Source organism: Falco peregrinus, chromosome 4 (genome assembly GCF_023634155.1).
Source record: "Falco peregrinus isolate bFalPer1 chromosome 4, bFalPer1.pri, whole genome shotgun sequence".
NCBI lineage: Eukaryota > Metazoa > Chordata > Aves > Falconiformes > Falconidae > Falco > Falco peregrinus.
In genome coordinates, this window is record NC_073724.1 from 30,571,566 (window position 1) to 30,598,350 (window position 26,785).

At 38.1% G+C, this 26,785-nt stretch overlaps 1 protein-coding gene across 5 annotated transcripts in view; it reads left to right on the forward strand.

The window, feature by feature from the left end:
• The window catches only part of CDKL5 (cyclin dependent kinase like 5), a 140,631-nt gene that overhangs the window by 59,537 nt on the left and 54,309 nt on the right, over positions 1 to 26,785 (forward strand). For all 5 annotated transcript variants that reach the window (XR_008746839.1, XM_027778961.2, XM_055801953.1 and 2 more), the window contains exons 4-5: positions 23,312 to 23,357; positions 26,240 to 26,376. Coding sequence is in view for 4 of the 5 variants with exons in the window: in XM_027778961.2 (XP_027634762.1) it covers positions 23,312 to 23,357; positions 26,240 to 26,376 (183 nt within the window). In the remaining variant the exon portion in view is untranslated. The remainder of the gene's footprint in view (positions 1 to 23,311; positions 23,358 to 26,239; positions 26,377 to 26,785) is intronic.

Consider the following 26,785-nt stretch of genomic DNA (forward strand, 5'->3'; position numbering starts at 1 on the left):
TCTCTTCTAATGAAGTATGTTTTTGCTCTCTGGCAAGATTTTTGGGTTTAGTCATGGCCAAGGGCAAATCCCTGTGCAGAATACCATTTTCTTTCAGTAATGGCAGCTTACCTATGGAGGATTATTACACTTAATGCTGTTGTTCCTCAGGCTAAAGTACCAACTCACTAATGTGTATTTGTGCCAGAACTTTTTGAAATACATACAGTAAACATAAGACCTGTATTGGATTTCTGAAGTAAATAGTGTGCCAGTAGAAAATGTTTACAGTAGTCAGTGCTGAGATCTGTCTTTGAGTATTGTGTGAGGGGAAATAGAGCTATTAGGCAAGATGTAGTGCTGAAAATTGTATTAACTCTTTAATAGCCATTTTCTTCAACTTCATCATTAGGCCATGTATAACATTTTTGAATTCCTTACAGAATTCTGGTTTGAAATATTAGGTATATAGTATTTCTTTCCTGGGCTTCCATATTCTGCTCCATGGCATTCCCATGAGAGGCAAGCTCGATTAGTGCTAATTCACTTCAGTTAGCACTTTCCTATATGTATAAATAAATTACATGCAATAAACATCTGTAACTACTTGCTATGCAGGGTAGATGCTAATGTGGTATTGAAAGTTTCTAAACCTTTCATTTTTCTTGTCTATACCTGAACCTGAGCCTCTTCCATAGTCCTCTCTGTTTCCTGTGGTGGGGGAAACAGGCAATCATATTAGCATTAAAGTAATATGTTTTGGATGTCATTGATGTCACTGAAGTCCTGATTAAGTGGAAGATTCATATGTGTACTGTTTCTGCTTCAAAGTTCAGGTAGTTGTGCAGCAGAATGGAGGGTAGAAACTTGAGTTGCTGAGATCCCACAGGTTGAGAAGACAGCTGACCAGTCTCTCTTCCTCTCCCGCCCTCAAGGTGGGCTATAATGTATAATTATATAATAATATCACAAGACTGCTGACTTTTTTCCCCTCAAAGTCTAATTCTCAAGTCTGTCTCTGCAGTTTTTTAAAAGCCTTTTTTGATAAGGTATCTCTTAATAAAAACCATTAAAGCACTAATTTTGAGGAAGCTATCCAACTCTACAATGACTTACCCACTCCAGTGGAAAAAAAAAACAAACTAATAAAATTAGATCTGTTTGGTGTTGTCCCAGTTTCCTACATGTCTGAGTCCTAGGACAACAAAACTAAACATTTGCTTTTCACACTTTAAGGCTACATAGGTTGAGAGGATAAAGTAAGATAGTCCCAGGTGTCCTTTGATTACTTTTGTTGCATTTGCTGTCTTTTGTGGCTGTTACTTCTGCTACAGATTGCTATATTAAGGATTTAAATTTTTCATATTTAAGGATTTTAATTTTTTTTTTCATATGAATCCTTGTTATCTTTTCCAGTCACATACGATGTTTTCTTTGAGGACCTGGCCAGGCTGCATGAAACGGGCATGAAATAAATGCATTAAATATAATAGTTTTTGTTGGTCAGTCTGTCTATAGCTGTATCGGTGGAACAGTGCTGCTTTGATGTTTGCAGTTGTGGTGTTTCCCTTTGAGTCATTTATGACAATCCAGACTGCTGTATGAAAGGTCCCTTGTAGGATACTCCATTCCCTTACCTCCTTTTTTTGTACTTGTCATGTCACGAACCCTGCTCAGATGTGGGTGATATTCAGTATTCAAAAGTCATTCCCTCTCTCCTTTCTCCCCAAAGGTTAATTTAGAAATGGAAGTTGCAGGGGAAAGATGAGAGTGTGCTTTCAGAGGGAAGAAACTAACTTGCTGTGGAAGGGAATATTAAGATTATATATTATTTTTTTTCAGTTTAAAGCAGTGCAATGTGAAGGTATTACTTTCAGTGCCACAAATTAGGATGGCTTTAGTTTGGCCATTATAACATTGGGTAACAATTTCATGGAGCACAAAACTGGGCTGCAGAGAGACCTGATGCTGCAGAACATCTTCAAAAGAAGGGGGAGAGAAACAGGTGATCACCTTTATACTTCAGTAATGCAGGTAACTGAAGGAGGCATAGAAGCCTGAGTTAAAAATAGCAGGAGTGGTTCATCATATCTTGGGAAGGATATGTGAAACATATCACTGATGGTCTTCCATGTACATTAAGTCAAAGGTAAGTAACTTGTTACAGTCACAGTATCTCAGATCAGTATTTCTTTTGGTCACACAGTTTCTTCCAGTTTGTCACACTGATGGCTCTAGATTAACCAGACATCTGTTACACTTTTTCTTTTGTTTCTTAAAGAAACTTCTTTTTCATAGTCTTTTACATAATATATTGCATGAATTCCTGCTGTGGGTACTGGTTTGACTAAGTGAAAGGTTACTGCTTATGCCACAAACAAATGCCAATAAATAAACATGCTCCTTAGTAGTTGCTGCACACTCCCATCTGCAAAGGGTTTATGTATCATTACACTTGTAATAATAGAGGAATCATATGCAGACCTGCAGCAGTGTGTTCTGTGGCTGCCCCTAATGGCTCTTAATTTCAAACAGCTTGTAGTGCTAGATCTCATGCTAATGCACTTGTACATGAAATCTTATTTTTAAGTGTAGACGCAATGAGCACACAAAGCAAGACTACTCATACAAATTGTTCCTTCTTGCAAAAAGTTGAAAATTTTATGCTGAAAATTAAAGTTTAAGGGTATGACTACAGTATTTTGTAGAAGCAGCAGCACAATAAATTGAAATAAATGAGGATTTGAGACCTGATGTACGGTCTTGGATCATTAGGAAAGTAGTGGTGCAGGCTAGGGAATTTATAGTTAATGCAAATTAATATATGGGAGAAGAAACAACATATGGCTAATTATAGGACTACATCTGTAGTAGTATGAAATTGCTTGAATATTGGATTACAGTCTAGTCTTGTCATCAAACTGCAAATTACTGCATAGCGTAACTGATGCAAAGAAAATTGTGTTTCTGAATTTTTAGGCTAATTGTTTTCCTGTGAGGGATTCTTGTGGACTTTAAACTTTTGTAGGACATGTGAGCAGCTCTAAGAGCATTAGTTTAATTGCTGATCTCTGGACACTCCGTGTATTTAAATGAAGGCCAGTAAAACAGAGCACAGTTCAGTGTTTGAGAAGATTGTTAATGTAGATTACTAAATGTACCATGGTAAAAATGGATCGGGATCATCTAGCTGCTTTCAGAATTTTTTGTAGAAGCCAAGTTGATAGAAAATGTTACTACACTAAAGTCTCTTGAATATACCATTACATTAACTTTTCTTAATTGTTTTTGTGAATTTAAAACAGTTTTTTTTTTAAGCCAGGAGTCCTGGAAAAGGAACACTTGACAGTGTAGGTAAAATACAGACAATAATAATGAAAACTTTCCCAGCATTTCACTTTATCTGAAAGCTATAGCTCTTCTTGACACGTTATCTTTTCATCCTTAAGGATTACAGTGTGTTTTTTAAATACTGAGTTGTCCTTCAGAATGTCTTGGTTAAAGTAATTTAATTTTCCGTGATTACTCAGTTCTATGTAACTCCTAATTGGTGGAATACCCTCCTAAAAATATTGAAAACTTTCTATTGTCCTTGAATAAAAATTCCTGCAATATATAACTTCTTCTCAAGTGAGTATTTACTTCTCATTCAAAGCTGGATAACAATAAATGGGGGAGGGGGGAAGGAAAACACTTTCCATTTATAACATTACAGCTGTTTAAAATGTGTACAAATGTGTGAAGTTTCATGTAAAGAACTTAATAATTTCACTTAACAGTGTGTGGTGTTTGATCTCAGCTAAAAGCCTAAGGGACTGGACAAGCCTGGCATCAAGAGTACATTGGATACAGTGGGAGGCCAGATTGGGCTCTGGAGTAGAGGCTGTATTTTTTTAAGACTGCATAGTGCTCAGTCTTTCTTCAACTGATAGCAATTGTTACAGGTTTGCACAGAACTAGAAGCATCCTTTACACTGTATGTCCCTTCTTACGTATATTACGATTCTGAAACTCTCCAGAATACATACTGCTGTTTTGCTGTATTTAGCTGGTATGATATGGTACCTGGACCACAAAGTTCAATGAGTCTGCTGCTTGCTTGTGATAAATAGTCCAATTGCATGCTATCTTCTCCTGTTCTAAAGGGAATTTATTTAAGCTTCTTCAAGTTTAAAAGGAAAACCAGAACACCCTCTGGATTTATGAAGTATTTGCATTTTTATTATATTATCCCTAAATTATGTTAGCTTAGACTGCTAAATTAGACCAGTCTTCATGCAAGTCCCTTTTAAATCCTAACACCTTACAACATAATGACTTGACTTTGCCCATTATGAAAAATCACCCACTTTTTGGAATTCTATTTTTATTTTTCCAGATGTGTACCAAAGTGTGGGTTTGTATCTGAACAGCACAGGTAACTTTTGTTTGAAGTGGATACCTCTCTCTGGTTTATAGTTGCTTGTGCCTTAAAAACTTTGAGAAAGCATCTTCTATTTCTTATTCCATGTGAATACTTCTGTATTCCAGTATATCCATGTGAGTAATTTCTGTAGAGTACTGCAGCACAGAATGATTAGTGTAACAAAATTCAGTGTAAATCTTATGGAGGGGGAAGATGAATATTTGCAGGATCTTGAAGTGGAACAATTGTACTCAGACGCCCATTTTTTCATGATTTCATTCACTTGTACCCTCATACCCACACTCCTAAAAGTATTAAGGCATGAGTGTGGCTGTGTGGGCGGTATCTGATTTCAGCAGTCTCTCTAACATGCAGGATGGAGGACAAGGGTACGTAGCTGTCAAGTCCCCGCTACATCTCTGGAGTTCCTCTTGGTGGTGATGGCAAACGAGTTCTTAGATCTTTTTGTATATATTCAATGTTTAGAAGCTGTCCGTTGTTATGGAATGGTCCTTAGCCTCATCGTGCTTACTTCAACTTCCATGAGCCTCTTACGTGTTTTCTCGTTTGGAATTTGTTTGAAATGTGTGTCTGTAATTGGTTTCCCTGATGGGCTAGCAGGAGAAAGGCTTGCATGTGTTCTAAGCTGCAACCTTGTTGCTGTTCTCCAGTAGTTAGGATGCAAGGTCTGCTTATGAGCCAGCTGTGCTGCAACCTTCTTGGCTTGGCATAATATTTCACGCAGTTTTCCTATTGGGAACGCTATCCGAGGAACAGTTATTTCTTGTTACCAATAAAAATTGTTCTTGAAAACTTGTGCAGTTTCTCCTCGTGCTTGTGCATGCTTGTCTGCATACTCTCTCAGTGCCTCCCCCAATATCCTACCCATACTTACCCTGCTCTGTTACATACTTCTGCAGCAGAAACAAGGTGCAGAAGTGCATATGCCCTCCGAGAGGTCTGTTATTCTGTTCTTGCTGTAGAATTGTGCTGCTTTATTAAACTAAGTATCAGTTGACCATAAAATGCTTTGAGAGAGAAAGCTTAGTTTGGGTGATGCTATATCCTGACTTTTCAGTCTTGTAATGGCAAATGGCCTTTATAATATTTAGAAGAATTCCTTCCCAAATGTGTTATGAAGCGTATTTTTACATACTGTTCTAATAACAAAAGATTACTGCAGATTCCAGTGTGCTGAAAATTAATTGCAAAGCATTTTTCTTAGACTTAACGTTGGCTGAACAAGGTTACCATCATTATCAATTTTCCTTCTGGCTGTAGAGAGAGACTTTTTCTAAGTTGTGAGGTTTGCAGGTATAGCAGAGGTAGTTGACATTTGTGAGTGTAATCACGCACTGAGGTGTGGAAAGATGCAGTTCTATAGGACCAAAAAACCCCTTGGTTGGCTGGTTGCACCTACCTCTTCTTTTGACAGTATACATTTTGACCAGGAGGCAAGCTATCTTCTTGAAATCAATTAACATTTCCAACAGAGATGGAGTAATGCCATGTTTATGCACAGAAATATGTTGCAGGCAATGCCATCTGCAGACTAAAGCTGAGTAGCTGATGCTTCTACAGGATCAAATTTCCTGTGACTGTTTGTGTGAAAAATTCATCGTAGTGGTGCATACCTTCTCTCCCTGCCCCTCTTAAAGCATCAGCTAGTGAAAACTGGTGTTACAAGATAGTATCTGGTGGAATTGCAGCCTGGGCTCTGAACCTGCTTTAATTTTGTAAGCGTCTTTATGCTTTCACTGCTACACATGTTGCTGTAGTGCTAAGGAATCAAAACTATTTGGGGAGCAGAAGAGAATCAGTCAGAATTTCACTAGTGGCCTTTAAGAATACTTAAGAGATGCCAAACAACATCTATCCTATGGACTGTAGGACGTTCAACCCCCCTCCCCCCCCCCCCCAAAAAAAAACCCACAACCAAAAAACCAAAACCAAACAAAAAACCCCCACCAAAACCAACCCCCACCCCCCAAAAAAAACAGGTGGTGGTGGTATTTCTCTTTAGAAACTCTGGGGTGTAGCTCCCCATTCATCCAGGTTCCCCAGATCACATAAAACAGAGACTGCAAGCCAGATCTCTCAGATGTCAATATCAGAGACGCAAATGAAATTTCAAAGCAATGTCAAGGGAGATCGGCCTGTCTATAGTATTTCTCATTTTCTATTCATGTGGTTCTCAATGAAATTATGGTTTTTCATTTCTGTTACTGAAGATTAGCTTATTTTGCTTGACCAGCATCCTTTCAGTTTCACGTGCGTATGTGTACAGAGCCGTACACAAAGTGTATACACACACACATTTGTTAATGAGTTAGAGCAAGTGGTCTCTTCTGGTCAGTTTTCTAAAACTGATACTTGCCCATTCCTTCTGTTGCCTCTTAGCAGCTTTTTGTATGTACTAGTTAGCATGCTGTTAGGCTGATCCTTTTTATTTTTGTGAATATGAGAACTGAATGTTTGTGCCTCAATATGACATACAAATGCAATGATTGTTGCTTTATTAAAGTATTTAGCAGGAGTGTACAAGTCTTTAACCAGAATCTGAATAAAAGTCACAACTGAAGTCTTGCGATTATATTTTCTCAGCTTTCACTTGTCCCTTTGTCTGAAGACCATGTTTCAGGAACTTTCTGAAAAATTATCTGCATTGCTGAAGCATCTTGTGCTTTTTTCCCTAGACATGTTGGCGTTCTGAGCTATTAAAAAAAAAAAAAGTGAAGTTGAAGAGTCTATTCAATATTGATAGCTCTATTTCTACAGTAAACACTAAATGCCAGAATTTTTCAATGGGAGAACACGCCTTTTCTGAAAATATCTGGCTAGGAAAAGAATTATGAGGAGATAGTTTATTCTTGCAAAGAATAAATCTGTGGAAAGACAAAAATAAAGGAATAATAATGTCCAGGGATCTTTTTTCCATGGATTTGTTTGCTTTTTTTTCCTCTTCATTTTTAGATTATGGTAGGTTAAATATTAACATTCTGCAAGGGCACCTTTTTCTTATTTGAGGAGGTGATGATAATTGACTACTCACACTGTGGTACCTGAGTGAAACCTGTGTGAGGAGACTGATTCATTTTTTTTCAATGAGGATTTTAACTGGATTTAGAATAATTGATTCACTTGTTAATGTTCTTTTATATTACTCATCACACCCGGAGCTTTGGCTAGATAATCTTATATTGTAATGTCATTAAAAAAAAATCACATCCAGAATCATGTTCTAATGAAACTAGATCAGATTTAGTACACTCAAACATAAATGCTGGTCAACAAACTGCTGTTGGAGCTATTGTTCATGCTCTGTACCACCAGAAGGCTTGCTACTGTATCAGTTTACAAAGGACAGAAGGCAACCTTTCTCTGAAGAAGCTTTGTTTAGACCAAGTACTGCCATAAAGCTCCAAACATTACAGATTTTAGCTTTTGGATTTTTGCAGTGCTCTCAAATGTTTCGTATCACTCCCCCTAATCAAATCTGAAGTGAGAGTACTATGAGCTATTAGTGAGAAATTTTACTAAGTAGAAGACTTGAAACCTTTATTCCAGGAAGAATCCTAAAGCTTTTCCAGTTGTTACTTTTTCTTTTGCTTCCATTTAAATGAATCTTTATAGTGCCTTGGAACTGAGAGAAATATAGCTCTAAGAGATCAATATATATCATACATTCTAAATCCATATTTTTCCTATGACAACCTCTCATGTTAATCTTTGTGCTCTTACTTAAGGATCTTATCTGAAATGTTCTCCTGGAAGCTTAACATAAAGAAGGGAGCTACTTCTAATGGGGCCTTCCCTGCAAGTTATTTAAAGCTATTGATCTCAGGTAGTACCTTCAATTATACCAGGAAATGGAATGCTTGTAGCAAAGATATTTATAGCTTCCTGAAGATACTCGCCAGAGAAGATTTAAATTATTCTCTAATGTGCAGGTTAAAGAAGGATGAGCTTCAGAAATTCTGGTCTTGCTGCTAGTTATGCCAGATTGCTTTGTGGGATGTGAGAATTGATGCTGCACAGTTACATTGGCAATGGAGACGTTCTTACTTCGGTAGCAGAGCTGGGAATACTTTATTTGTGTATTACAAACACAATCCAATGGACTGTGATATTAATGTAGCAATGGAACTCAAAAGAATACTGATACAGAGAAGTTAATACCTCTGAAATTACTAGTGTTGACCACTATTTCTGAAATGTACCTTAAAAGCACATACATGCATGTAAGTTTCTGCATCTGTGAAAAAATAAAACATACAAAGGGCTGCAAAGTCAAGTAACTTGGGTGGAATTAATCTCATTCACTGCTGCACTGTGTAGGTCTTGTATAACCAGTCTCCCTAGTTTATATGAATTGAGAGAGCCCAGCATCTGAAAAGCCATTCTTGTCATCTGGAAATGATTAATTTCAGCATCCTTCTGGCTGAATCTTCTCTGCCTCCCCTGCTTTTAGTAGCTGTGGGGAAGGCCTTGACAAACACACACGAGATATGTAACTCGGAGCTGGCTAAAGCTAAATGAGATGGACTCTAACTTAGGAAATATTTGAGGCTTTCTGTAGATTTGTTGAGTCTTTTTAAACACAGAATATACTTGTTCTTAGTTTAAATTTAGCTTTGGGGATTGCTGTTTCTATTTTAGACCTGGAGAAGGGCTTCAGATTCTTTTGCATGCACCAGTAGTTCTAATAAAAGAATGCTACCTTTTCCCCTCAAATACTGCCTTGCTTACATACACTGTGATAAACCAACTTCGTTGCACATAATTTTCTAGGCTTCTCAAATAAAAAATTCATCATATAACACCATATGGGTACCCACGCAGTTGTCACACAGCTGTTGGCTTCTAGTATTTGAGATGGTGTAGCTAGTAACCTGTTGCCTTCATCCCCCATGCATCCAGAACATTGTGAAATGAGAGTCATCTGTGGTTTTAGGGGGTTCGCAGCTATCTTTGAATTCTCACTGATACTCTTTTTTAGGTGTTTTAGGTGTTCAGATTCATTTATTTGTTATGATGGTTTTAATACTAACTTCTGAGTCCAGGTGCCTTATCCCAGTTCTCTTCCAATCTCTTCAGTTTGCATTTGTCCGCCACCTTTTCTTAGTCTCTTTAGCCCGGGTATTCCTGGCCCTCAGCTCTTCTTTCTGAACTTTTTTATACCCTCTTGCCACATACTGTTTCCAGTGCTTGGGACAATAAACTTGGTGAGATCAAGATGCTATTTTCCTTCCCCTTTTCCCAAGAAGTATTCATTTATCACATTTGGGCAACCTTTCACAGTGAACTTAAATTCTGCATATCTTTTTTTTCCTGGCTCCAAAGCACATGTGTGTGTGCGAGATCTAAAAGTGGGATGTGTTAGAGTTAGTGTTATCAGTAGGGGCAATTTTTATTGGAACAGCTTTATTTAATCTTCCTGGAGCTTGTGTGATGTTTAGACTTCTTTTCTTTTTAAGATATAAGAGAAATTACACTGATTTAGTCATGAGTCTTCAGATGCTGCAGAAAGTGCCTGAAATAAGTCTGCAAACTCTCCTTCTCAATTTAGCTCCAAAACTGAATTTTCATTTCTAGAAATGCTATTTTTGTGAAGACTTAGCTGCCATTTCATCTTCTTCTATTAGTAGTAACAGAAGCCTTCCTTGGGTGCAGATTCCTATATTTTGTCATCTACATTCTGCTTCTCAAGTTAACTAAATTACCATGCAGCTTGTGCAGAGGCAGCCCTCCTGTTCCTCTGACCTCTGCAACAGCGATCAGTAAAATCTGAATGTGTCTGAGGTATGAACTTTGCCTGCTGTCTTCTTTTAAGTAGCTTGAGTTGAATTTTAATCCTTGATGCTATTCTATAAAGAAAACTGGCAGAACAAAATGGCAGTTTTCTTAAGAGGCAAGAATTTATCTCTTATTATCTAAGGAATGCACTGTCCATATAATCCTAGAGAAGAAAGGCCTTTCTTTCTCTGCAAACCTGAATGTAGAAACTTTGAGAAGAAATTAAGGTGTACATTGAAACCCATATCGATATACAGACTGGAAAAAACTTTTTTGTAAAAATAGCTAAATGGAAAGGGAAGTAGGAAGAAGCATTGATTTAGGATTCTGTAGAACATCCATCAGGGTCGTAGGGAAGGAGTCAGAAGTGAGGAGAACTGATCAATAAAGCACCAGGAAAAATGATCCTGCTGTATTGTAATGCTGAACCAAAAAATCGAGGACAAGAAAATAGTACCAACTTGCAACTGTAGAGCTTGCGCTATTACCAGGTTGCCCTAGGATTTTGCTTTGCTAAGAGCATAATGTCAGCAAAAATACCTCTTGAGGTGAAAAAACGCAACAACTTAGAGAGCAAAAAGTATTTTTTGTAAAAAACAAACCCAAAATCCTTGGCGGGGCAGGGGGAGGCAGATTATTTTCTCTTCATATTACTGTTGTCCGATGGAAGAAGTAGCCAAAGAACTTAAGCTAGAAAGCAGGAGTGACAATTCCTGTTCAAATTTATCATCCCTTCATTAGAGAACAACACAAAAATATTGTCATTAAAGATCTGAAAGAAGTGAAAGGGGAGTTCATGAGCCTTAGTGCTACTTGAGGAGATGAGAGAAGAGAAACCATGTGATGGAGAGGACATGGAATAGCAGATTCTTAGGGTTAATGTAGACATCTATGAAATGTTCCATAGCCAAACCTATCAATGAGCTGAGACCAGATTATCAAAGGTGTTGGTTACATTCAATAACACCCTTTATCTCCTAAATGGCATGGACAACACTGTTATACTATTTGGGTGCCCAAAATGATGGGTGGGGGGAACAGTTTTCAGTTTAAAAGATTTTATTTTTTTAATTGGAAACACTAAACATAGACCTTCTCATCTTTAGGATTCTAGACAAGAAGAACCTTGTAGCTTGGGCTTTTCTCCAGAGGTAGAAAGCTTGTCATTGCTAACACATACTCTTTCAAATTAATGTATTAAAAAATAACCCCAGCCATGTCTCTGGCTTCTGCTCCAGAGCAGATCGGAATGGCGGTTTGGTATCTGAATAGATGATTACCACCTCTGGTGATTTAAGGCCCACTCCAGAACACAGAGGAGTCGTTCCTGCCATTTGCACGAGAGGAAAAGTTAAAGTTAGGGCAAACCTCATGTGCAAGTCTGCAGCATGGAAATGACAGTACCTGCTGCTGCTATTAATTATTTATTTTCATCCAGCAGCAAGATAGACAATTTTTCTTTCTAAGGTAATGGTAAACTGAGCAAAGTAAGCTTGAGCAATCTCTAGCTTGCATTCTGAAATGCAAATTTACTTAGTATTTAAAATTGTTAAAACAACATTGGAGCTTTATGGTGGATGGATACAAGGTATTCAGGAAAGATGGGCTCAAAAGACAAAGAAAGGTGAATTTTCCCTTTGTGTGAAGAAGTGTCTCAGATACATGGAGGATTTTTTGGGGTGGATGACAGTGTGGGTGAAAGCCTGTGGTTCAGAATCAGAGGCAAGGCCAGTAACTGTGGCATTGTGTTGGGACTTTGTTGTAGACCACCTGATCAGAGGGAAGAAGTGGGCAAAACCTTTTTTTAAACAGCTGATTAAGTTTGTGAATCACACCCCCTAGTTTTCGGGGGGGACTTTAACTTCCTTGGCATCTGCTGAAATGGTGAAATGTAAGCAGTCCTAGAGATTTATGGAGAATGTCGGGGAAAATTTCTTGATACAGGTGCTGGAAGGGCCAACCAGATTATTACAATAATTGGTTACAATGGCTGTGAAATAGTGGAGTACAAGTTCTCGAGTACACTGATGGGGAAAAAAGTAACAGAGCACAGACCTTCAGCAGAGAGTATTCAAGAAACTGGTAGGTGGGGAGCTCGTGGGCAGCAGCTCTAAAAGGCGAGGGAACCTTTTAGAACTTAGAAGTCCTCAACAAGAACAGTCCGTCTCAGTGCTCAGGAAAGCAAGCAGCTAGCTGGAGACTGACTTGGCTAAGCAGGGAGTTCATAATGGAGCTCCAAGGCAAAAAAAGCAGCATACAGGAGGTGGAAGCCACACATAGGCTGCAAAGGAGGAACTGAGAAACGTTGCTTGGCTCGATCTGAGTGGTGTCAGGAAGGCTGATGCTCAGCTGGGAGTTAAGACTTGCAAGGGCAGCAGGAGGGGTTTCTACTGCTACTTTGTTAGTGAAGGGCTGAACAAGAAAAGTATGGGCCCACTGCTCAGTGGGGTAGGCAATTTAGTGACAGCAGAGCCCGATGAAGTCTGAGGTGCTCAGTACCACCTTTGCCTTGGTTTTCACCAGCAAAGTCTCACAGGTCTCTACACTTAATGAGGAAGGAGATGAATTGCCACCAGTGGGTGAGGATTGAGCTGGGAGTTACTCAGGAGAACTCAGCCCATACAGTTTAATGGGACCAGATGGGGAGCATCCAAAGGTACTGAGTCCTTGCAGCAGGACAGCTCTTGATTGTCTTTGAAAGGTTCTGGAGACTAGGAGAGATGCTTAATAAGAAGAGAAGGGACCAACATTTTTATTTAAATGAAAGAAACAAAAAAACCCCCACCAAACTAACACTCCAACTGATTTTACCCGTGATTAGAAAATCCAAATGTGATTTCCATGCATTTCCCATACATGCTTAAGATGAATGTGTGCTTTGCTTTGATTTTCTTTTCATGTGCTGGTGGACCTGGAAAGATGACATGATTAAGATACAAATTTAGGTATGTGCTTTAGACCTGTACAAGTGTCTGAACTCCCACTATAGTCAATGGAAATCTGGTCAAGGGATAGAGGGAAGTTCAATTCATGCTTCCTTAGGAATGAAAGGTGCACTTTTGCCTAAGCATAAGCTCCTATTGCTGTTGGTGATATCTGGCATGCTATGTCTTACCTCTAACTTCTGCTCTAAGACATCCACATTTCTATAAATCCTCTGTCATTTCTGCCAATACTGTGTGAGTGTTGTAGATATCTAGGGAATCTTAAATGCTACTAGATGTCTATGATTAGGTTATTGAATCGTGTCTTGAGTGACTGGTAAACTTAGAGCTCTCTGGCTCTGCTTGTTGTAGTAGAAGCTTGAACGAACAACTCGTGTGCCTCTGAATTTAGGTGTCTTAATCTGAAACTGAATTCCACCTGAAGAGTTTTGGCCTCGAGAACCTGCCTGGCAAGTCTGCCTCTGGTTCGTAGCAGATCTTGTTTTACAGATCAAAGAAAATGCCTGTCAGACTGTTGATAAGTAAAAAGGTAAAAATTAAAAATATGAAAGTACAAGATAAAAAAATAAATTGTATCAGTTGCAGAAGTGAAGATCTCAAAATTAAAGCTTGAACTGTTATGAACTTTAGAAGTTTAGCCAATCATGCTAAAACCTTGTTGATGCTTAAGGTTTGGATAGTAACAGTGAACTTTGGTGCTGATGCATGTTTAAAAAACCAAACAAACAAAACAAAGAAACATTTTCCAATAATTTCTACCTACTCTTAAGGTAAAAGGTGCTCAGGGAAGGAGCATTAGATAGTAGCAACAAAGAATTAAGAAATACAATGTAATTATAAATGTCTTGCTGACCTCTGTATCTATGGAACCAGCAATATCTTAAAGGAAGCCATAAAGGTAGTACAGGTTGTCTTCCTGCTTTTACCACTTTATCACCACTTGTATTCCAAGTGTCAAGGTTATGCTGTAAGTAATTAAATAAAGCCCATATCTGCCCAGTGCAGTATTATGCTATTTATATCTTTATTTTTATTCCCCAGAATTTTCACAGTTTTCAGCATTTACAGGCCAAACAGAACTGAAAGAGGACTGAGGTCTGAAACTGAAATGACTTATTCACATTTCGATATCGGAAAAATTTTATAGCATTTAGTGAATTTGGGTTCTGTTTTACATCTAGTGTTGGGATTAAACTGCTGTCAAATTGTAAAATGATATAGGTTAGTACTACCGTAAGATGAAATGGAGGCCATTTTATTTTTAAAAATTGCTACAATAATGCTAGTTCACCATGAAAAGCCAGAATAGCTGCATTTATAGTGTTTAAAAGCTGCTTTTTATTCCAGATACTTTCCATTACACTGTTGTACAAATTCTTTGGGAATACATATTTACTTTTTTGCTTGAAGAAAATTGTGAATAAATATGGAACAATGGAGGTTTCAATGCTAAGCACTGTCATCAGCCTAGCAGTTAGCAGAAAGTACTGAGTGGGTTCACTTCCTTCAAGTGTTCTTTTCAGGGTAGTATTTTAGGGGGTGTAGGACTGTTCAGATGGTAATGTTACTACCTTGGGTTAAAGAAACTACTAATTCCCAATGTATATGAAGAGCCAACATTCAGTGTAACATAAAAGAGGAGGCGGGGAGAATTTGCACAGAGCCAACTTCACTCTAGAGAGATGAGGCCCCCTAGGCTTCCTTGGGAGTCTAGGGAAGTCGTGTCCTCCATTTATGTGGAGGTGACTGAGAGCACCTTAACTGTAGTCCTGCTCTGAATCACTGCAGTGGGGTTGACCTTGGCTGGACACCAGGTGCCCACCACTAACCCCCCCCTCTATCACTCCTGTCCTCAGCAGAACAGGGGCGAAGAAAATAAGATGGAAAAAAACCCTTGTGGGTCAAGATAAAGGCAGTTTAATGAAACAATAGCAAAAGTTGCACTCATGGAAGCGAAGGAAAACAAAAGATGTCCTTCCCTATTTCCCATCAGCAGGCGATGTTCAGCCACTTCCCGGGAAGCCGGGCTTCAGTATGTGTAGCGGTTGATCTGGAAGGCAAATGTAAATAGCAAATGCCTCCACCCCTCCCTCCTCCTTTCTCTTAGCTTTTATTGCTGAGCAGACACCATATGGTATGGAATATGCTCACTTTGAGTCAGCTGTCCTGGTTGTGTCCCTCCTGAGATCTGGCCCACCCCCAGCCTGCTGGTGAGGGGGGAAGGTTGGAGAGACAGCCCTGGTGCCGTGCAAGCACCGCCCAGCAGCAGCCAAACCCCTGGTGTGTTACCAGCACCTTCCTAGCTACCAATGCAAGCACAGCACTGAGGGATGCTATGGGGCTCAGCCAGACCCCATACAGTCACTCTTTGCGCCTCTGCCGATCTTAAACGAAAGTGGCAGGGACTAGCCTCCAAGGCTAAGATTAGTCTTTGTAACTTCTGTGGAAAGTAGAAGGAAAAAAACCCCAAAGAAACTATAAAGTGGTAGATTTCAAGTTTTTTAAGAGTATAAAATGCATGCATTGTAATGCGCTCCTCAGGATTCAGGTGTGCCTCCTAATAACTGCTCAAAGCAGGTTGCTCCACATCTTGACCTGGTGGATTCTGAATATCTCAGAGGCTATTCAGAATATCTCCAGGGCTAGGGACATTCGAGATGGGTTGAGAGGTGCCTTCCAGCTGTGTAATTGTCCTGTGAGCATGTAAACTTGGTGCAGTCTGGAGAGCCTCTGCTGCCCGTGGAACGGGGGTGGGGGTGTCGGGGTGTCTTTCAGTCTCTCCTGCACCCGCCGCTCAGGGCTGGGGCAGTTCGAAGGGGTGCGCCCCGATCTGTGAGCCTGGGGCTACGGGTGGGCCACTGACTTGGTGTACAGATTTGTTGAATGGCTGGGTGAGTAATAATGCACTGTTTATGATTCCCTTAAATTACACTTTTATTTAAACCAGATTGGTAAAATTGTAACATCTGAAGGACAACACGGTTGTTGCAAGTGTTTATGACAGACTTAGATAAAGAAATAAGAGAAACTGTTTCAATCTGCTTGCATTTTTTTCTTTTGCAAAATCTTGGTTTCTGTCATTGCACACACTTAGTGGTCACTTCCTGACAAACGGGTGGCTGAAGGTTTCAGCCTTTTCTTATGCATCTTTCCCCAGTGGAATAGCTGAGCTTTTATAGCTGTTCCTCCTTGGAAATCTTCCAGTGGGTCCTCCTTTTGTTCTTCCCCACCTAGGAGACAGTAGGGCCATGTTCTTTCAAATGGGCATCAGAAGTACATACATCTTTGTTCCATTAAGTCTCCTCCTACACTTAGCTGGTTAGTAAATAACATTCTGCTTTCAAAAGATAAAAAATTGATTTGTGGTGATTCATTCTAGAGGCTTCTTCTCAAGTAATCTGTAACATGTATGTGTTGGAAAAATTCTAATCAGTTTCTCCAGTAAAGGCATTGTGATAACCCAGACATACTGTTCTGTCATTATTTACCAGAGGTTCAATCTCTTCCTAAAAATAAATAGGACACTTGAATTAGGAAGTAATTTCCTGAAAGTGCTGCTGTGCTAAGTGATATTTTCTAGATAAACTAAGTGTGAGGGGGTTTTTAATTGAAAAGTAGGAGTATTACAATTTTCTCAAAGGAGAGAGAGAAGTTTAAAATAGAGAAACACCTCTTGAGGGAAATTTCTCAAAGCATTGTAGATGTACAAGAATACACAGTGCTATGACCTATACTTCCCGATGTCAAACTGTTTGAAAAAATAAATTGAATCCATCATCTCGCACATCTCTCTTTCTACAGAGAATATTCTAAGGTACTCTACTAGATTTTTAAAGTGATGTTGCAAAGTTGCCAGAACAATAGTAGAAGTCTTGAGAAGACAGGAGGCTGTGTTCTGATCTGTCAGTACTGTCCAAAGGTAGCAGCATTTTAAGGCAGAATGTAAATGGAGTCAGGACAGTGTCTGAGTAATGCCTTAAGGACCTGATTCACATGCAGGTAACGATGCCTGTTACCTCTCAGAACTTCCATTGCGAGGTAGATTGGCCGAAGTTTAAAGACTTTTGCAAAGACACATGTAACATTTATGCTACATTGATCAATACAGAGTTGTTTTGATACTGTTCTTGCTTTTAGAGTAACTTTGAAAAATGAATTTGTGGGTTTTTTAAAAGTTTCATTTTAAATGATTCATGAAAAATAAATGCTTTACTATCTTGTAATGGTTCCATGGACTTCTGTTGCCATGTCAGTGATTGCTTAATGTTCTGTGATTTTTGCTAGAATCAAGATTATTGAAAAATCTAATCTAAACACTTAAATGTTGAAGAACATAATAATGCTTATGCAAGTTGAAGTAAAACTGTACTACTTTGTTCAGAAAAGATATTAGCCATAGGATATGTTTGGCTGAATTTTGTTGATTTTTTTTTTTTTTTAATGTGTGTCTTTTTTTGTGGTAAACTAAATAGTATGGATGTAATTATGGATCGGTGAGGATCAAATAACAGTTTCTTGCTTGCTTCTGAATTATTTTTATAAAATGTAAATATTATCTGTGAGTAGAGAATGCAAATGATTTAACTTTATGTAGCAGAAGTTAAGCATGCATTTATCTTTGGGTCTTATAGCCTCATACTTGTAGAGACAGAAAACATGAGCCAATCACAGAACATGCCATATCATATCTTCATATACCACTTAATATATCAGTATAAAACCTTGATGTGATGTACTAGATATTGCTTGAGTGGCACTGCCTGAGTAGAGGGAGCAACATGCTGCTTCTGCATGGCACGTGCTCTGTAGTGACTACTGCTGTCTCTACTAAGGTTTGTTGATTTTTATAAACACTTATTCTTTTGGTTGCTTAAAAAATCCTACTTGAGAAATTCTTGTAATCATACAGGGTGAGGCAGTAAAATTATAGCTCAATGATGTAACTTTCTAAAGGACATAATTTTATTTTTCAAGAATCTTTTTTTATCACATGATATTTTGAAGAACAGCATATAATTTGGTAGGCTATGTTTCTCTTTCCAGAGAAGAATGTTATAGTTCTAGGATCTTGAGTTATGATGAGGGAGCACCTTTGTCCTTGAGTATTCCCATCACTAACATCAAAGATTTTTCTAGAAAACAACAGAGGTACTTCACGGTTTTGGAAAAACACTGTCATGTCATATATATTACGTAGAGGTAACGGAAAGATAGGGGACCTCTGTCCTTTAAATGAGATAAAATGAAATGCTTTTGAAGTGGGGAACCCCCTTAGTTTGATACTGGTGACAGGAAATACCAGCTGCTACAATCTTGTGACGAAACCTGGGACACAGATCTCTCGGTGGGTAACAGAAGGGCTGTGAGAGCAGCTGTGCAAGCATAAGGATACTTGCCTCTCATCTGTGGCTAAGTGGACAGACAGCAAATCACATGTTTTCTTCAGATGCAATTGCCACGCATATTTTGCAGGAAAGGAAAGGATTGAGCTCTAGCATGAAGTCATTCCCATCTCCAGGACTGGAGATATCTTCTTCCCATGAACAGAACAGATATCTCCTTCTTCCTCTCTTTCTAAATATTTTTATATAAAGCAAATAGAACAGACATGGATTAAGAAAATTGTCTTGCTCTTATTAAATGGTATTAGCAGGTGTGTACATGGAGAAGAGACATGTTTTGCCCCATTTTAGACACATGAAATTATGGGGTCTGAATCATCACTTTCTGTATGTCCTTAACTTTTACGTAGTGTTTTCAATAACATTCATTTGTTGTTGCATGCTTAACTGTAAAACAGTGGTTTTCCTATAGTTTTATAACGCATTATGTTTATCATATGTGTGCTCAATAAGCAGAGGAAATACCAATCCTAAGAGAGGCTTGACTTGTTCATTTGCAAATTTGCCTTTGCCTCAGAATGTAAAGTGAAATATTGAGGCCAGAAAATGAGATGCTTAGTAATAAATGTAGCTGAGTGAAGCAAAACTACAGCTGAGTGAACTCAAATTTTCATACTTCATGATGTAAGCTAGTAGTAGTAAGTAGCAGAGATCAGAAAGAATATTCTGGCTTCCATAAAGAGCACAGAATATTTAGGATTGCTGAGTTTTTTTCTTTCCTTGACATTCATTGAAATCTCGAACACTGAATCAACTAGTAACAGCCTATCTAGCTAGAAGATACTTTAACTGAATATGAGAAATTTCCATGCTAGGAGTTGGATACTGAGCTATTGTCTTGAGGAGGGGTTCCACAATTAGACTGAACATTGTTTTCAGTAATGTTCTGTTTCAGAGTACATTCTTGAAAAGAACCTTTTGAAATGCAAAAAAAATATATTTTAGAGAATGGCAATTCTATTTTGGAGAATTGTAATTTGTTCTGGTTGTAAGGAGCAGAGAACCAGATCCACAAAAGAGCTTGAATTTCCAAAAGGACATTTAAGTAAAGGTTTAAGTAACAAAGTCTAAATTTGATCTGTAAAGAACCTTTCAGATTCCCACAGGAGTCTGAATTTTTACTGTTGAATCCCCTCTTTGCTCAAAGCTCTGCTATTCTTTGTATCCCCAATTCTGTCAGTCTTCTTAGGGCTTAGCAATGTGGTATCTGTTTGCTTTATACCTCGTGTGTATCAGTACTTGTATGAAACTTCAGGTTTGCCCTGCATCATCTGACATCTCTAGCATCTGGCTCCTAACCCAGGAAGCGTGCTCTTACCACCCCTACTATACACCTGCTGAACTGGGCCATATACAAAATGTATTCCATGTTTACCAATCTCATTCTGCATTAGTTTGTGTAAATGACAGTTATGTGCAATGGCTGATACAAAAGCTCTGAGTGTTAGTTCTTTGCATAGTCTACATATGCTGCTTGTCTGCAACAGCATACAGTGTATAGGAGATTGACTTCTTACTGCTTTCTTCCCCCAAGGAAGGATATTCTATATATGGCTGACAAGTTTAAGAAATCTTTTTTAAAGTTTCTCATTTTTAAAACTCACATTTCTCTGTAAAATTTGGTTGAAATTGGCTATCTAGTTCAAAATCACTGGCAGTGATGGCAAAATGTGAAACAGGGCATTTCAGATGAATTCTTCCTTTGTAAACTAGTTTAAAAAATGATTGATGAGGAGCTACTATTTTTTATGTCACCTCATATAAACTATTTAGTTGGTTTAGAGCACTTGACCAAGAAGTGGGAAATATGCACTCCGCTTCAGGTTTCTGTTCTGCCTGATGGAGCACTCTGAAACCCTACTGTTTTGGAGGTGTTCCACATCAAAGGAAAGTTACAGACCTTTTGTCAAGCAAAAGATTTAAAAATCTATGAACAGTAATGTTCAGTATCCTTGTATCCATTTCAGCTTTGGCTTGACTGCTGCACCGGTAGCTGATTCTTAGAGAAAACCATTTGGATAGAATGAGGTCCTCCAGGAAACCTAGACAGGAATGTCCCTTCCTAAGGAGGAGCAACACGTTACTAGTGCGACTCCTCAAAGCACCTATTGTCTGGTCTCATTTTAGTGGTGTTTCTCTTGAGCTTATTTACATGTATTATTTGTTGGGTTTTTTAAGATTGGGAATATGTCATGTATAAATTCTTGGTTGCTCAATTATGACACCATTAATTAGTTTAATGAAATAATACAAATAATAAATGATAAAGCTTTTCAAATGACAATTTCTTAAATGTTACAGAATTTTGAACTGTTTCTTTTCTTGGTAACTTTTTCTTTCGTATGCGTGTTGCTGAAATCTTTATGTTCCTGTTCTTCATAGAGCCACTCAGGCTTTAAATACTGTGAATAGTCAAAATCCTACAGGACATTTGATAGCGTATCTTACATAAGTCTTTGCAATGCTGTGACCCAAGAAGTTTTAAAACTTAATTTCCAAATTATCATATTCACTGTACACGTCAGGGACAGCAGCATATGGCAGAGAATTCACGTGGACTAGATTTCTTGAATGGTGCAGAATTGCTGTCTGTGTGAGGCAACAGCTTTTAACTCCTACATTTATTTCAGTGTACTTAGCCATTACTTTGAGAATAAAATACAGCCTTTCGATGGCTGCTGAAACATCTACACTTTTCTTCTTTTCTTTCATGTGAAATAGGAGTGTAATGCTAATGGATAAATTTGGCTCTTTTGCGAAGTGGCGTATGCGTATGTCTAAACACAGGCATATTACAGTTAGCAGAGGCTTTTGAGGGCAATTAGGATGTTCCTTTTCTGAAAAACCTTTCAGAGGCTTAATTAGCCGGAGCACCTAACAGTAGATACCAGAAGTCAAGCTAAATTTGCTCACCTTCTTAGCTCTGTTCCTTCATAGTGCTAGTAACTATTACTATACTTAGAGTTAATAAGTATAAAAATACTATAACTTAGCAGTAACAATACAATTAGTAAAATAGTCTGTTCAGTTTGGGTTAGACCATTCAGTTTGTAAGTGTCCAGAAACAAAAATATTTAGGAACTGTATTTGACATAAAAACTATAGACAAGCCTTTCAGAATCACTCAGAACTTGAAATGCGTATTATCTTCCCAGTTCTGACATCTATTCCTTTGCTGTTGTGTAAACTGGTTCAGCAAAAAGGGTAGTGCTTGGACTTCTGTGGTATCTCAGCTGAATTTATGCAATGTATCAGTCTTCTGATTAGGCCAGGGTATACGAAGGGTAGATCTCAGTAGCAGAAAAGCAATGCAAGTCCTCTCTAAGAGTTAGTAGCCTGTGCTGCTTCTGCTGAACTAACTTTCTTCAATACAAGGAAGATAAAATTTGGTCACTTAAAACAATACAAAACATGTTTCCAAGTTTTTCTGATAGATTTTATAAGTGATGATCAATTGATTGTTTTTATTTTTTTAAAACATGCAAATTTTGTACACACATATATATACTTAAGTTTGTTTGCAAACTCATTTTAATTGATTTTTATTCATAGTGGTATTCATTTTCATTTGAAAAGCATTACTCACTATCCACAGTAGTTCTTTCCAGGTGCTTTTATTTTAGATGGTTTAGATGTTTTTTTACAGGTTCATTTGTTATGATGATTTGAAATTAAAAATTGAGTAAATGAGTGTGTTACTCAGTACTTGGTTATGCACATGTCTTCGGGTATTCCTGAATGGCTTTGCTTTTTTATTGCTGTTCTCCAGTCCAGCTCCTGTATGTTGTTAATAATGGAATATTGTTTGGGGTTTTTTAAGTGGTGATATTTGGAAAAGGTGTGTAATCTACATCTAGGTCATCAAGTAACCCAAGTGCCTGTCTGCTCATATGCCCTTGTTCTGTGACCCTTAAAGCTTCTTCCCCATCATGTTACTAAAATTCAGGTGCTGCATCATTGCATGAACAGACCTGCACTAGTCATGTCACCCTGGCTACATTTTGGCTAAATGCATTCCTGCTCACACAAGAGAAATGTCTTTATTTAAGAGAAAAATGTGACCTATGATGATCAGGTTTGGTGAGAATAGAGAATAATAGAGGCATGCCAAAGCATGCAGGCATTAAGAAATTATCACCTATGACCATATAGTAATCATGGATTAAGACTTTGAAATGCAATTGGTGATTCTGGTTTTAGATAGGCTCCCCTTAAGACAACAACTTTTTTTTAAGGAGCCACAGAGAATTTCCTAAAATTGTGTTCTTTATGGATATTTGAACTTTGAAATCCAAAAACTTTTGGCAACTAAAATTACAGGTCTCATTGTAAGCCTTATCCACATGCTAGTACACTATTTTCATTTCAGCTCACAAAGACAAGCACCCACACTCATACTTTGGTAAGATAAAAGACTGACTTTCAGAGTAACTAAGCAACAAGAGTCACAGGAACAACGCTTCTGAAAATTCAATTTTCAGAATTTTTATATATATTTTACATATATTCAGGTATTTTTTTATATATATATATGTTGGGCATTTAACTTTGTTTCTTCATACTGGGATTCCTAATTGTGAGGTATCTGCTACATGTGGTTTTCTATTGCATTTGGCCTGATCACTGAGGTGTTTGCCAGATTTTTAATTCATTTTGTTTTGCATTGTGAACTTTTTCTGGATGCTTTTGTTTTTCTTTGTCTGATGCTCAGAGGGAAAAAAAAAAAAAAGAGAAAACACACAACAGATCTTGCTCATTTCCCTTTCTTCATTTTTGTTTTACAGGAGACACATGAAATTGTGGCGATCAAGAAATTCAAAGACAGTGAAGGTAACCTTTTCTGCTGCATAATCTTTCATGTCAATAAGTACGTTGTTAATATCTCCCCAGTTAAAGTAAAATGTCTCGTATATCAAGACATGATTTTAAAATTATAATGACTTACTAGCTCTCTGAATATTCAAGGCACTTGATCCTTCATAGCTGCCATGGGGACTGCATTATACACTCCAACTGGATAACTGCTTTCTTTCTTGGGGCATCTATCTTAATATAGCTAAGGTTGTGGTGCTGTACGTGGTGGTAAGATCTACCACTTGGAGATGGGATGTGATAAGTAAATGGCAAAACTTCCTCTTGTAGTAGTGGCTTACAGAGTCTTCGGGCTTTATCACCCTCATCTGTAGGAGGGGATCTAAATGGGGGGGACGGACAGGGGGACATGAAGGAGTAAATGGAGGAGACCGGGAGAAGTCACCGAGAAGTTCAGTGTTATGAAGAGGAATCAGGGAGCTCTCGGGAATCTGTGGGAGAATTTGAGGGAGCCGTGTGGTGAGGCAGCAGCTCTGCCCTCCCTTCAGCAGGCTCCACTCTCCAGAGGAAACTTGCTCTTCGCCCCCAGAGCAGCCTCTGTGTGCTCTCCCATGTTGCCCAGTTCACTGCGAGGCGGGAAGAGCTGGCTCCTGCGAGGCTCACTGATGCTGGCAAAGGGAGTAGTGGCTGAAGGCAGGACACATGGAAGTCATTGCCAGTGCTGCACACGCTTATTTCTGACCCAGCAGTAATAAACCCAAAGATCTGTACAAGATGACACTAGCTCTCTGACCTGAGCTTGTTGGCGGACAGTGAATCCCAGCATCCTATCATAGGCAAAACTGGCAATCAACCGTGAGAGCAGCTGCCTGCCTTGCGTACAGCAGAAGTTAACCCTGACCTTAATGACCTAGCACAAACAGAAGCCAAGTATGAAGTAATAAGAGGCATCATCCCAGTCTGAGGCAATGCAGCTATGATTTACCATATACCGTGTTGTTTTATGCAATGGAAACTCTTTGCTTTGCAGCTGATTTTGCCAGACACTTCAAGAGTATATTTGATGAATTTTTTAGCTCTGCTGTTAAGAAATCTGTTTTAAATCTCTGTTAAGGAATGTAGGAGGTAATGTAATTGTGGTGACCATCTTGACCAGATTGCGAGAGTACTTTAGAACTGCTTTTAGGAATTGATATGGCTATTCCGTACAGATCCTAGGTGATGAAGCTCAGTATTAAGACCTAAATAGATTTATTATATTAGCCTGTCTACCCCAAAAAAATGAAAACAAAAAATGCAACATTGCCATTAGGTCTGGCTTTCAAAAAGTATTGCATAATACCAGTTTACATGACTGATGGCTGCTTTTCAGAGTTGTAGCTAGTTGTTTACAAGTTTCTGGAAATAAGACACAAGTTCTTTTGATGGATTTGATTCAGCCCATTTCACATCTGTGTCGTTAATATGGTAGTTCATTAGGAATCTGAATGTACTGTAATTGTTTCTATTACCATTTTTGTTTCACTGAATTTTTGCTGTTGTTTGACATATGCATGCTAAATGCGCTGGAAAGAGTGTGTCTAGTTATAGATGAAATTATGTAATCAGGCTGATGTAAGCCAACACCGAGCACTCAGTTTTAAAAAGAAATTATTTAGATTGCACTAAATTATATATTTTTTAATCAAAACATTTGGGTTGATAGTATTTTGTTTTCCCCTTTCCTCTTTCTACACTCCAGTTTTTTATTTTTATTTTTTCCCCTCTTCTGATGACAATTATATGCATTTGTATGACCTGTGTTATTCTCTCTCCCCTGCAAACCTGTTCTTGCCTTTTGCTTGCTTGGGAAAAGAGTTTCTCTTCCTTGTTCCTTCTTCTTCTGTCTCTGACTGTCTTTGTGGTACCTGACCTGCAAAAGTGATTCAGCTTTGCATTTATGCAGTCATATCCCATTTTATATCCCTCTGTTGTGGATAATACTTGTAAGAGTTTCAGAACCCTGCTTCTACATGTGCATGGAAAAAAATTGCTGAATTAATGGATTTCATTTTACAAAATGAAAAATAAAACTTAATATAGTCTGCTTTACTTGACGTTTTGTTGGTAGTATCCTTTAGAACCCAGTCAGTTCAGGGCCCCTTGATGATAAGTAGTGTACAAAGCGTTAGTGAAACATTCCTCCTTTCTTGAACAACTTTCAGACAACCAAATTGTCAAAACACAGTTAAATTTCTTGACTGCTCAGAATCAGATTCAAGGCTTTGTTGAATCAATACTTGCTCTACCGCCCTCCATAGCTGCTACACTGACCTGCATTTCAATGGCAATTCATTGAAAGCCATGTGGGGAAACATAGGATTTACAAATTCTGCTTCAGTCTTAAAATCTGTCATCGCTTTTGAAGAATAAAATTATTTTAGAATCAAATAGAGTTCTTTGACATTGATCAAACATGAGCTTTGCATTCCAGTGTTTCATCTGAGTATATATTAGCCTTGCCAGTGTTTCATGCATGTGACATGTATTTATGGGGTGGAGGGTATGTCTGTACACATACATGCACGTTTTTGGTAGTATATTAGTGCTCTTCATAATGAAAAAGATAGAAATGCAAATGATTTGTTTCTTATGACTTTTTCTGCCACTGAAAACCTAGATGGTAGAGATGATAGTCTGTGAGGGTTGCATAATGATAGCACAGTCACCAGTTACCTCTCTTTCAGTGCAGAAGCATCCAGGCAGCAGAGAGAGTCCCATACTGGAAAATAAGCCTTTTTCTCTGTAATATCTAGAAACAGAACTTAATCATGGGTTCAAAATAAAAAAATACAACACTTGTTACTTGGGGGTTTTGTTTTGTTTTGTAATAAATTTGTCACTTTTACTTTGCACTCTAGAAAATGAAGAAGTCAAAGAAACCACTTTACGAGAGCTTAAAATGCTTCGCACTTTGAAACAGGAGAACATAGTGGAGCTGAAGGAAGCCTTCAGAAGAAGAGGAAAATTATACTTAGTTTTTGAATATGTGGAAAAAGTGAGTTGAGTTTGTACTGTCCTTGCCACAGTTAAATCATCAGCTTACTGGAAAAATCTTTAAAATTGCTTTTACTTGTAAAAATTAAACTATACTAATCTATAAAGAGGAACTGTAGAAATTTTAATACAGTCTGAATTGTAGTAATTAGACATTCATTGTGAGAAAGCCACACTGATAACTTCACTATTGTTTTTACTTCATGTGTTGGTATTTAAAAAAAAGTTCTTCCATATATGAACACAAACATGTTCAAATTATGTAGACTGGAAAAGATGTCATTTGAAGAAAAATTTCCATCCAAATGCGATAGTCCAGTTTAATTGTGAACCTGATTAACTGTTCTGTGTTGTGTTGTGTAATAAATCTTGACGTAGTCTTTCAAAACAAGATCATAGTCTTTTGACCT